This window comes from Seriola lalandi, unplaced genomic scaffold (genome assembly GCF_002814215.2).
Source record: "Seriola lalandi dorsalis isolate HSWRI2012SDOR001 ecotype SW California unplaced genomic scaffold, Sedor1 jcf7180002054505, whole genome shotgun sequence".
Lineage (NCBI taxonomy): Eukaryota > Metazoa > Chordata > Actinopteri > Carangiformes > Carangidae > Seriola > Seriola lalandi.
In genome coordinates, this window is record NW_019525058.1 from 500,210 (window position 1) to 512,292 (window position 12,083).

General features: G+C 40.1%; 1 protein-coding gene across 1 annotated transcript; it reads right to left on the reverse strand.

Annotated features, from left to right (window-relative positions):
* Positions 1 to 3,981: 3,981 nt before the first annotated feature.
* serinc2 (serine incorporator 2) lies at positions 3,982 to 12,083 on the reverse strand. Its single transcript, XM_023413223.2, has 10 exons — positions 11,946 to 12,083; positions 9,798 to 9,959; positions 9,231 to 9,418; positions 8,993 to 9,072; positions 8,011 to 8,148; positions 7,440 to 7,609; positions 5,835 to 5,925; positions 5,489 to 5,642; positions 4,945 to 5,160; positions 3,982 to 4,844 (listed from the first exon to the last, which is right to left on the reverse strand). Exons 1-10 carry the CDS (start codon positions 11,982 to 11,984, stop codon positions 4,706 to 4,708), a joined length of 1,377 nt encoding a protein of 458 aa, XP_023268991.1. The 5' UTR covers positions 11,985 to 12,083; the 3' UTR covers positions 3,982 to 4,705.

Genomic DNA, 12,083 nt, shown 5'->3' on the forward strand with positions numbered 1-12,083 from the left:
AGTTCCGCTCCGTATTTTAACTGCGATATTTTAACATCACATCAGCTCTTCCACGCGTCCAATTACTTAATTATTTTATACGCAATAAGACAAATTCAATGCGTTTAATTTTAAAAACCTTAAATCATTTCACTTCCTGTGTCGTTATGTCCAATTCTGGCTCACTTGCCGCAGCTCACCACCACCTCCTCCCTCTCACAGACAATGAATGAAGCCAGTTTGGGGGGTAACGGACAAGCCCAGGACCCCTCCAGGTAGCCCAACACCCGTCTAATATTTTAGCCAAAAAGCACTACAGAAATCAGGACAACATCCCCTCTCAGCCCCGGTTCACCTTCACGTTAGCTGCAATTTTTTTTTTATCTTCCCATTATGATCAAATAGCGACAAGAAAAAACACGTTAAATAATAACAGCCGTGAGGCCGCCCCCGTGTAAAATGTCACAGTAAAACACAGCCACACAATACGCGATAATATGTCCAACAACGCTTCGCTGACAGCACGTATGAGCTTACATTACCTGCAGGATGCTCAACTTCACTTCTCTGCGGTGCGGCCACGGCTTCACGAGCTTCGTCAAGTCACACTAGGTTCCTTAACGACAGGCAGGAAATGTTCAAATGTGGCCTTCAAAATAAAAGCGGAAAAGTACCAGCCTTTAGATGTTGACAAATTTGTAGCGGAGCTAAAAAAAAATAAATACTGAAGCAATATACACTATACATTCCTGTCTTTGAGTTAACTTGTAAACTTATATGTAGCTTTAACTGCTGCTTCAACTGTTTTCGATCAGAACTTTATTCACGTTACATTTTTGACCGGAAACGCCGTATTTCATTCAAGCTAGCTTGATAAAAAAAAAATCATCTTCAGCAACACCTCATACAGCACACAAGTTAATAATAATTATACTAATATATTATAACACCTCTAGCTGCTGATATCTGGCTTCCTAACCTGTCAATCACTGTAGCTTTCTGCTTAAATAGTCCAGTTGTTACCAGGTCATAACGTGAGTGGTCCGGTCCAGATGCTCTGGTGGCAGCGACAGGGAATGAATCCTCCTGAAAGTTGATGCCGCAATTTACCACAGCGCTATCATCACCACCACTGTCAATACCCGGGAAACGCAAGACGTAGCATTTCCGGGCACAACTTTTTTTTTTTTTAAACCAATGAATCTAATTACGTAGCGTTCAATTGTTGAGCTGAAAAAAGGAAGCATTTTTGGTCAAGTGTGTTGGTTTTAAACAAAATGGGAGACATGACAATGACAGAAAATCTTTACGTGTTAGAGAACTCGGGTCAGCTTTCTCACTTAAATTAATTATTTTTATACACAATGTGAGGAATCATGAAAAATACTGTTTAATATTTTAAAAAATGGCTGAACGTGTCTTTTGTCACATTTCTGCGCAATTATTCTGAAGGTAAAGTCAAAGGAGCTTCCGGTTTGTATGTGTCTTATTCATATGAACTTGACTACTGTCAGCATCCCGCCACAGCTGGAGCGCGAGACAAACACGCTGGTGCCTCAAACCATCTCGCACTACCGCGAAACCCCGCCCCCTTACAGTAACATTAGAAATAAAGATAAATATAAAACCCCAAAATCTGTAGGGGAATTTAAGACTTTAACAGGTATTTTTGTATCTTCTTAAGTCATTGACGCATTTTATTGCTATTAATATTATTACTATTATGTTCTTTATTGTTTTTCATAGTATTATTTTCAGTTATTTCATATATTTAGAGTTTTAGCAGTGTAAAATGATCTAATGAAACATAAAAATTAATATGTGACAGATGCAGCACAAGTAGAGGATGAATCGTAATAACAGTTTTTGGGTTTTTTTTTTATCAGCTGAACATGATCTCATTCTTAATGTGGTTTCAAAATCAGGAGAGTTGTACTCATCAATTATTCAACAAATATTTGATTGTATAAAATATCTTATTGATTTGAATAAATTTTAAAACGTGAAACATTCCTTCGAATCACACCGTCGTCATACTCCAGGAATATGGGATGTATCCTGACAATATTTGTCCTCACACACTCAAAGCTGTGAAAAATACAGTCATCTAATGAAGACTATTGGGGCTGCCCATTAAAGCCCTCCATGTGGCAGGGCTACATTTAGCTTGTTTTTTTTTTTTTTTCACCTGGGTTGCCAGGTGTTTTGAAAACCCCTCCAGGGAGGAGGCGTGTCATCGCTGTTGATGATGATGGTGATGAGGATGACGAATGTGCAGGTCTCCCCGGGCAGGGCCCAGAATAAACAAGCCACAACAGGCAGCGGAGCGAGGTGAGCCCCCGATAACTTGCTTATGCAACTGATCAGAGACTCATTCAGGATTATATAACAGCGTTAGGTCAGTCTGCTGCTCACAGCTGAGCCAGGTTCTACCACTGTCCCCGTCACCCACAGCAATATGGGCCGAAATCACAAGCTCAGGCAGGAATATAGTGTTTTATAGATGATGTGTGAGTGGGTGGAGACGGCGTCAAAGTCCGGCAGGATTGTCAGAGTCTCTGTATCTAATGTCAGTAGCCACTAAAAAGTTTGTCATGCATGATTAATTAGACCAATGACAGATTACTAACATAACAATGTTCTGTATGTCAACAAACCTGTCACAGCATAGAGGCTCTTATTGCTTGCTAATGTGGACTTTTAACTTTTAACTCTCTGTTATTATAAAAAAAAAATCAAATTGAAGAAATTGGACTCAATTAAAAATATAAAAATAAGGTCATTTAATTTGTTTTTCATTATTGTTTTTCATAGCATGATATATTCATGAATAAATAAGCAGTGATCAAGTTAAAAAAAGAATAATTTTCATCGTTGTTTATTAGAAAATTTCACACCCAAAAACCTGCTTTGTCTGGACTGTATGTTTTGGATGGATCAGTTTTTATTGACAGTGATCAAAAAGTATAATGAAGTTAAATGAGGATTCAGACTGATTATCAAGATAAATCTAAAAGGGTAAATCTCAAAAAATAAACCCTTAATAATGTCATCAGAGAAAATGTAGGATCTAGTGTTTTGGGAGTTTGACCCACACTAAGGACTAATACTATAATGATTTATATTTCAACATGTGCGTCTCCAAACTGTATAGAAGAGTTTCTGGAGCATCGGTTTAATCCATCAATATGACTGTTATGTGGTGCATTAGATGTATTGCAAATACATTTCAGTCTTAAGGCCAAGACATAATTAACTGCATTAACACATCGGATGCATATATTAACACATTATCTGTGCGCCTGAAGGGACTGGTTGTACTGTGATGAAGGCAAACTGGTTTTTATTCGTAATGTGAAAGGCACAAGTAACAGGAGGAAAAACATGCATGAGCGAGAAAATATTATAATGTTACTGTGTGGGTGAAGGTGTGCACAGTAATGTTGTCTGGGATTTGCTTTCAGACGTCAGACTTCAGACACTGGCCATTTATCGTTCTTCCCCAACACAAGCCCTGAATGAATTTTGTTAAGTATAATACAGTGTTGTGTTCAGCCAGTCGTCCCCCCCCCCACCCCCCCCCGCTCATGCTGATCTTGTGATAGGGGTAAAGCACATTCCCTCTACATTACTTGCCAAGTGTGTAAGTGTGTGTGTGTGTGTGTGTGTGTGTGTGTGTGTGTGTGTGTGTGTGTGTCTGCTGCACTGGGGAATCCTGCATAGAGGGAACACAATAAATCACATTTTAGCAGGATCATGTGATTCATGGAGGGAGGGCAGTGAGGCACTTGGAAATATACACTGACCAGACTTGATGACATTTTCTTTGCCGTCTCTGAAGAAAACAAACCAATTCACAAGGTCGAATATATTTTTAAAAAAAACAAGAGGTTTAGAAATCTTACACCACATACTGAATGTTAGAATCAACTGTATATAATGAAATCTGACTTGATGGACAACAGACCCACCTGCTGGACAGAACCACTGTTTACACTCTGATTAAAGACATTAAACAGAATGTCAACTTTATTGATTATAAAGAAAAGTGAACATATGTTGGTGAAGACACTTTACACTGAAAAGTGAACATAACTACTTTAAAATATATCAAAAATGGTCCCTGTGAATAATTTGTGTGTACATAATATAATAATGCACTCTTGTTATAAAACGGGGAACTAAAACAAAGCTGTGCAATAAAAATGCAAAAGTAGAAAAGTATATCTCATAATTCAGACAGAACATTTCCATAAAATTAAACTGATTTAAAGGCAATGATTTTTTTTTTTTTTTTTAAAGTACAAATACAATGTAAATGTAGTGAACGCAGTCACAACATGAATTTCCCACAGAGATAATTTAAGATTGATTTGGTCTTGTTGTATAAAGGCATGTAGTGCTCTCAATTCTCATATTTGTAACTGTGGAAGAAAAATAGAAAAATAACCTGAGGCAAAAAACAGTGTGTGATTAAAGCTCAACTAAGCCTCTGCAAAAATGAAAATTTAATCGAGACAAGAACCCACATTAACGTTAACTGTGAATTGTGCAATGGCTTAGGGTCAAAAACAAAAGCACATTAACATTTCAGTTTGCAACTTTAAATGTGGAGTTGTGAGTAAAATCAAACATTTCAAGCTGGATGATTTGAAGCTAAAGCTATCTTCCCTTAAGGTGCAAACAGCAAGAGGCTATCGACCAATGTGGAGAGACTCTACCGTTTTCAGTTGAAGTCTCTGTCGGGGAGCACCAGCGGAGCCACCAGGGTCCACAGGTAGAGGGCCAAGCCGAGCCAGCTGGAGCCGATCTTCACCCAGACGGCCGGCATGGTGGTCTGCATGGCCTGGTAGTCGCTCTCGGGCCTGGTGAGCCAGGAGCGGAGTCAGAGGGAAAGTCAGTGTCGGAGGAAAGTCGGCCTGGTCTGAAGGAGTTAGTCAAGAATAACAAATAACTGATACTTACTTGTACCAGTTGGTGAGGGTCATCATGATGTAGAGGGAGGCCAGAAAGAGGCTGAAGTGGAAGAAGGAGTAGCTGTAGGTGACGGCCTCCTCTTCGTTGTCCACAGCCCGTCGGACTCCGTCCTCCCCTGTGGCGGCCTCCTCGTCAGCGGTCAGACCCTGGCCCTCCTCAGTCTGCATTAGCTTGTTCACCTGGGTGTTGTTGGAGGAGCGGATACTGTGGTGGTGGTGGAGAGCACAGGAATTCAATACATATCTGAAATATCTGCTTCAGACATTTGTATTTAATGTTGCAGAAGTTGAGCAACATCATTTCCAAATAAGCTTTTCTTTTGCAGTCTTCCTGCACCGACAAAATCTGCATACTAAACTAAAACTCACACTCTTCTGCTGGTAATGTGAGGTTTCTGACAACAGGAAAAAGATGCAACTTGCATTCAGTGAAGTATCCATAACCTAAAAGTGTTTTGACTTTCTAAACAAGTCTACTTCTTGTAAAATCAAGTCATGATAACGAGAAAACACCCACGGTGATGATGAAATACCTGGCATAAAGAGTGCAGAACAAGAAAATCATCAATCCCACGATGCCTTGCGCGTCCCACCACTGGACGTTTCCAGGGGCAGGAGCAGGTCCCGGTGGTGGAGTTGGACTGGCGCGCTGGACCAAACTCAACAGACTCGGGTTACACTGCCGGTCTGAAGTTGGAAACAGAAAACAAAGTAGACAGTTGACAATATGACAAGTGATTAAAGCAACAGCAGCTTGCAGTTCTAATCACAGTTTTAACCTTTAACCGTTTCCTTTGTACTCCTTCTTAAAGTCAGTTAATCTGGTTCAAGCTGTGAATAACATGCAGTTGTGTTGTGACTCAGATTGATTAGACTTACTGGGGTTGTTGGTCATGGCTGACCAGGTGATGTACATGGTGTAGAGGGAGATGAGGGAGGCCTGGAGCAGGCCTGAGCTGGGCTGAGCCTCCTGTGGAGACACGGCGTGGGAGGAGTTGGAAAAGAAAAAGGTTTGTGCCAGTAAAACAAAACTTTCTTTGCAGGTTCATTAATTTTGTTCCCGCTCACAGATAACAAAAGGTCACAGCTGGTACAAAATGATCATTTATTATCAGCTTGTCTTCTACATTTAGAATTTAAACAGCAGGTGTGTATACAATGAAACTGAGTTCACTGTAGAATCTCACTAAAATGTTTAATGAGTCGTTAAATGAAGTTTAAGTTTGAGGTATGTGATTCTATGTCAACTCAAAAACAAACAGGTTAGATTAAGTTACACTGAAAACCTCAATGCAACTAAAGGGATCACACCTGTGATTTCCATTTCAGGCCAATTGCATGAACAAGGTTATAAAATAACCTGCGAGCACCACAGCCTCCTCGGTTTAGACCTGGGTTGTATCTAATGCAACAGTCAGCAAGTCAGACACCAGATTGTGCGGCTTCACAAAGATGCGGTGACTGAGCATAAGCTGAAACACAGGTGCAGCAGTGGTTGAGAGGTACAGGAAGTGACATACTGCTAATAACAGAGTTAGCAGTGGCTGTCCTCAGAATAACACCAGGCACAATCTTCTGTTAACTCGGCCTTGCATTAAAAAACAGACGGTACGTGCTTCTGACTTTTCTGTGGAAACTGGTGCTTCACTGACTGATCAGACAGTTCTAAAGGACATTGCATGAAATCGAACTCTATGGACGGCGTCCAAGAAAAACATGATTGCTCAAAAAACGGCACAAAACTGCAAGTTTAAACTTTGCCAAAGAACATGAAAAGAAGCTTGATGAATGCTGGCAGCACATTCTTTGGTCAGATGAAACCAAAATAAATTTGTTTGGATCAGATGGTGGCCAGCATTTCTGACATGGACCTGGCCAGGACTAACAGAGTGACTCCGTAGAGCGGACCGTGAAACATGGAGGTGGGAGTGTGCTGATATGACACAAGAGTTTGTCAAAGTGAAAGTTACGACCTTGCCAAGTATGTCCCCTGACCTGAGAACAGAACAGCTCTGGAGTATTTTAACACAGAACATAGAGCAAGAAAACTGCTCCAGGAAAGAGCAGCTGAAAAGAATCTTCTGTGAAGAACGACAGAACATCTCTCCACAGATTTGTGCAAGACTGGGACCATCCATGTACAGGAGGATTTAATCTGTCATTAAGAATAATGGCGGACACACAAAATATCAAACAAAAATAAAAGAGTGGAATCTCACTAATAAAGGGGTGGACTGACTTTGATAGCAGTTTGTTCTTTTCATTTGTCATTTCTGTTTTTCAAATTACTTTGATTCATTTTTTGATCAGTTTTGGCTGAAACTAATAAACTCATGTTAAATTAGTAATTAGTTAACATTTAAGTGATTTTGATATAGTGTGTACTCCCTGCTGTTGTATACAGTCCATACATCACAGGCGGACTTTATACATGAAAGATAAGGGAACAAAATATCAACATTTAGTACCTTCAGTCTACATTACCTGAACTTTGGGAAGAATGGCCACGATGGACACAATGATGCAGAAAATGAAGTTGAGGCTGATGAAGACCTTGTGCTCCGTGCAGTCGTCAGGTTGGATGTAAAACACATAGAAGAGCACGACGGCAGTGAAAGCCAAGGCATAGTTGATGAAGGTGAAAGACAGCAGAGCTGCAACACGAGCAAAGAGCAAAATCACTACACGCTGAAACCTGAGGGTGAAACTGTTAGTTAGATCACAGCATCAGACGGTTTCCAAAAAAGTCACTTCAGACAATGAAAATTCAGATGTGGCTTATTTCATGTAGTTTTATTAATGATATATCTGCTGTATAATTTTTCAGTACCACACTAGCACAAAATGGCCCAGTCATACAAAGATGGATATAATTCATTTACAGTATAATTAAGTTTTGGAGGCTGAACGGTTCTTGTAATGTGATAAAACTGCAAGGGGATGTTATTTTGTAATAAAAATTGGGGAGAATATTTACTGGCAGCCCCTAAACAAAAAACCTTAAGTTTTGAACTTGCAGGTTTATTGTTACAGGGAGAGTATGTTGCCTTTTTACCTGCAAACCAACACTTGGTGTTTCCGTTCTCTGCCTTATCCAGCCAAGACTGGTTCCAGGAGTGGGCGAAGTCCACCAGCAGGATGAGCTGGATGATGATGAAGATGAAAGAGCCCCCCATGCCGAAGTAATACCACACTGAGGGCAGACGGAAAAATCTTTACAAGGTTACTATCCAGTGCCAGAGGCATCAGTTTTAGACACTAATCTTAAAGCTGAGGGATCCTCAGTACAGAACGCAGCATCATAGTTCAAATCAGTTCTGCTTATAAAAACTGGTGTTTAGCTTATTTAAAAATAACAAACATCAGAATTGACTTAAATTCTTCAACACTGCTATAAATCACATGGAGTGAGTCTTTACTTGAAGGTTACAAGTGGTTATTTACCATGAACACAGAACACATAGACCACCCTCCTTCACCTCCCCCCTCAAAATGGGCAAAAGTATTGAGCCTCAAAAACTGGTTGAAGACTTACTGTGACAAGGTCTGGGTATCAACAGTTTTTGATAGCGTCTATCTAGTCTCTTCAACCACTCAAAGCGCTTTACAATACAAGCCACTTTCACCCGCTCACTCACACATGCACATAGTGCTTGTGCCATGCCTTCACAAACTGATGATACATCAGGGGCAATTTGAGGTTCAGTTTCTTGCCCAAAACTTTGACATGCAGACTGGAAAAGCCTGCGATCAAACCACTGATGATTAGCGGACGACCCCCTCTACCCCCTGAGCCATAGCCAACGCTTGATACTTGGCCCAAACACACTTTATGTTGAACCATATCAAGCTCTAATTTTGACTTAAGAGTTGCAGATTTGAACTTGAAACAAGCAGTGAAGTATCTTATTTGTCAAAGGTGTGTGAGCTGCAGGAGGATTTAAGTGAAATCAAATCTGGCAATAAAAAAAAAAACATACAACAACATATTTGGCTTCAGACTGGCAAAAACTCTAATAAATGTCCGGGCTTCATACCTGTAGTAAAGATGCCATCAGGAATGAAGAAAGCTCCCACAGTTATGCCAACCAGCATGAGGAATTTGAAGAACCAGAAACTGAGAAGGAAAGTTATTCCAAGTATGAATGAAAGGAACTTTTTACTCAGTGTAAACACAATCTTTAGAAGTGCAGTTCCAATGTTTGGCCACCAGAGTGCATCATTCTCTCATCATGCAACGCTGTACTGAAGAAGTACTGAAGCAGCAGCACGAACCCATTTTGGAGGGCAGCTCGGGGGTCCTTGCTGCTGCGCACTCGGATCATGATGATGGAGAAGAGGAAGAAGAAGCAGGCCATGGCGAAGCACATGCGGTACACTGACTTGTAGCCCACGATGATGTCACAGTTGACCTTGTTCTCTATGCCAGGTATGGTTGACCCACCCATGCAGAAACCTGGAATCTGACAATGTGAAAGCATACAAAGGAAATAAAGGGGCAGGCCAGGATTACAGTGGCTCATCTAGAAAGCTTAGTAGTTTGGGAATAGCTTTAAAAAAAAAAAAAAAAAAAGATTCCCGTTGGACATCTGGTAGAAAAACAACAAACACATAATCCAAGCATCCAGTCCAGCTGCTACCATATCACTCTCTCTGGCTTACAGCCACATGAATGCAATTTGAATTATTCTCCTGTATTTACTTGATTTGGGAATGATATACGAGTTCAGAAGATTTAATAGAACTTAGGTCTTATGATATGATTAATGGTACCTGATGCAGCAGTCCCGCATCCCCATGTGGATAATTAAATTTGATCTAATCTAGTCTCATCTAATATACCTTTTTAAGATGTTCTTCCATGCCCGGCAGAATCATAATAATAGACACAAAAGTCCCGAGCAGCAGCAGGAAGGAGAAGGCCAGGCGGCTCACGGTGGAGTTGTACGTTGAAGGGCAGCATGATGACAGGAGGCAGGGGGCCGAGCCGCACAAACAGGACGCCTGAAGATGAAGCGAGGGAAAGAATTAGCAGGGTGTTCGTACTGATTCATATTTTATGAAATTCAGAGACAGGGCTCTGGGTTGTGGGATAATCAGCATAATGCATGCATGGCTTGCAATGACTGTGGATGAAGGAGGAAAAAACAAAAAAAAAACAAAACAAATAACACTGTGTCTGCTGTCGGAGCAACCATCGTCCTCCTTCCGCATGCTTCTAGAAAAAGCAGATATAAATGATGATTCACAGTGGCAGTAATCAGGCCTGTGATTAGAGCTTCCGCTATAACAAATCTCTCCCTCTCTCTGTTTCTTATCCAGAGCTGCGAACAGGATCACAGAGGATTCCTGCATGATTCAGATGCAGACTGCTGAGAGGTGTGTGAAGCACTGAGGCAGAGACTGTAGCTGAGATCAGCCATCCTTCACTAAACATCAGTATGTGACTACACAGGCCTCTGGTGTAAACACTGCATCCCTGACGAGAAGAATCCAGTTTCCATGGTTCAGGCTGGCCTCTGCCATCCTGCCTTGGCAACAATAAACTCTAATCTTAAACTACACAAATACAAATAACTTTAGTTAAGAATAAAACAATGAGCTCATAGTGATAACGGTGGGTGTTCAAAATTACAGTGCCCGATATAAAGAGCTTGTTCACAAGTTTTATTTCACAACACTGAAAAAGGGCTGGGTATTAAACCTCAATACTATTCTGGTACAGACTGAAATGTGAGTGATTCATGTCAGAATTCTGCCAGTTTGTACAATAACTCCTTGTGTTTAAGCACCGATTAACATTTGAAAAAAATCTTGCTAGACAAAACAAGCTTTGTAGCAACACATATTTATACTCCTCAAAGTAAGGAATCAAAAAGAGTAACTGTCTTAGTTGTGGTACTAAAACAAAGGTATTGTAATGGCACTGGTACCAAAAAATTGCAACTTATGCCCAGCTCTAATACTGAATTGCAGTAGTGGATAGTGGATAAACAGAAAATATCAAAATGAAAAATAATCTTTATCAATCAATTTGACTTAGCTCTTCCTGCAGCTGTTCCATACTTTTAATACTAACTGCTTTTATGTATTTTTCATTAGTTCTTAATTTAGATTCATTTTATCACAGTCAAAAATCTCATATATATATATATATATATATACACTATTTATTTTTACTGTGATTCTATGCTGTAAAATATAAAAAGAGAAACAGTCCAATGGAGTTAAACACGACACATAAGAATCATTTAAATCATATAATATAAATCGAGGTAAGAATGATTACAATGGACAGATCAAGTTAAGAACAACAAACACAGTGACGCCCTTTTCAAAGGCATGGCGTAAGATACTGAGTAAAACCCGGAAATGGCGCCTTCACGAGAGCACTTTGCAGATCTAGCGCGTGAAGTCTTAAAGTCTGTTCATATTAACCTAGCTACTTGTTGACTGTAAGAATCTCTGAAACTTTAATCGACAAACTGCCTTTTAAGGTAACTGTAAAAAAGAAAACAAAAAAAAGAGAGACGTCCCTTCTGTCACACCAAACCATTGTCATCAGAAATCTGGCAACTCACTGCCGTCTCACATGTTGATAATGTTACACGTTAAATGTCTCAAAAGAGGTTTGTCAACTTTAAACGTTGAAAGGACGCTTCATTTCACTACGTTGAACGACGGGAGGGCGGTTAACAAACTATAAAACTTTACAGCAACTTCACGGAATGTGTAACGTTGTTCATTTAACAGTAATGAACTATAACTAGCATTCACGTATTCATCATAAAATCTTGTGTCAATCGAGGCGTGTACAAACATTTACCGATAGTTAGCCGTTTTTAAGCTAGTTTCACGTGACGTCATGCCATCGAAACCAAAACAAGCTAATGTCTTGGCTAAAACAACGCACAAACTAACCAAGAAAGTGTGAAAATGACGAGTCTACGTATTACGTGAAGTAACCGTGTAAAATAAAAGTATACTTACACAACTGGCAAGGGAACTCAGTGCCAAACAAGCACCCATGTTGATTCAATTCACAACTCCGATAAAAGTCGCAAACGCTTGAAAAGTCCAGGAAGAAACCAAGTTAAAAAATAGTGACGTTAAGTCAGTTAAACACAA

What these genes read in the sequence shown, in the direction of transcription:
- serinc2 (XM_023413223.2), bottom strand. Translation starts at nt 11,984, where the DNA reads ATGGGTGCTTGTTTGGCACTGAGTTCCCTTGCCAGTTGT. An exon ending in TGAGTTCCCTTGCCAGTTGT is followed by an intron (nt 9,960 to 11,945) that starts GTAAGTATACTT and finishes CTTCATCTTCAG; the next exon opens with GCGTCCTGTTTGTGCGGCTC. An exon ending in CGAGCTGCCCTCCAAAATGG is followed by an intron (nt 9,073 to 9,230) that starts GTTCGTGCTGCT and finishes TTTCCTTCTCAG; the next exon opens with TTTCTGGTTCTTCAAATTCC.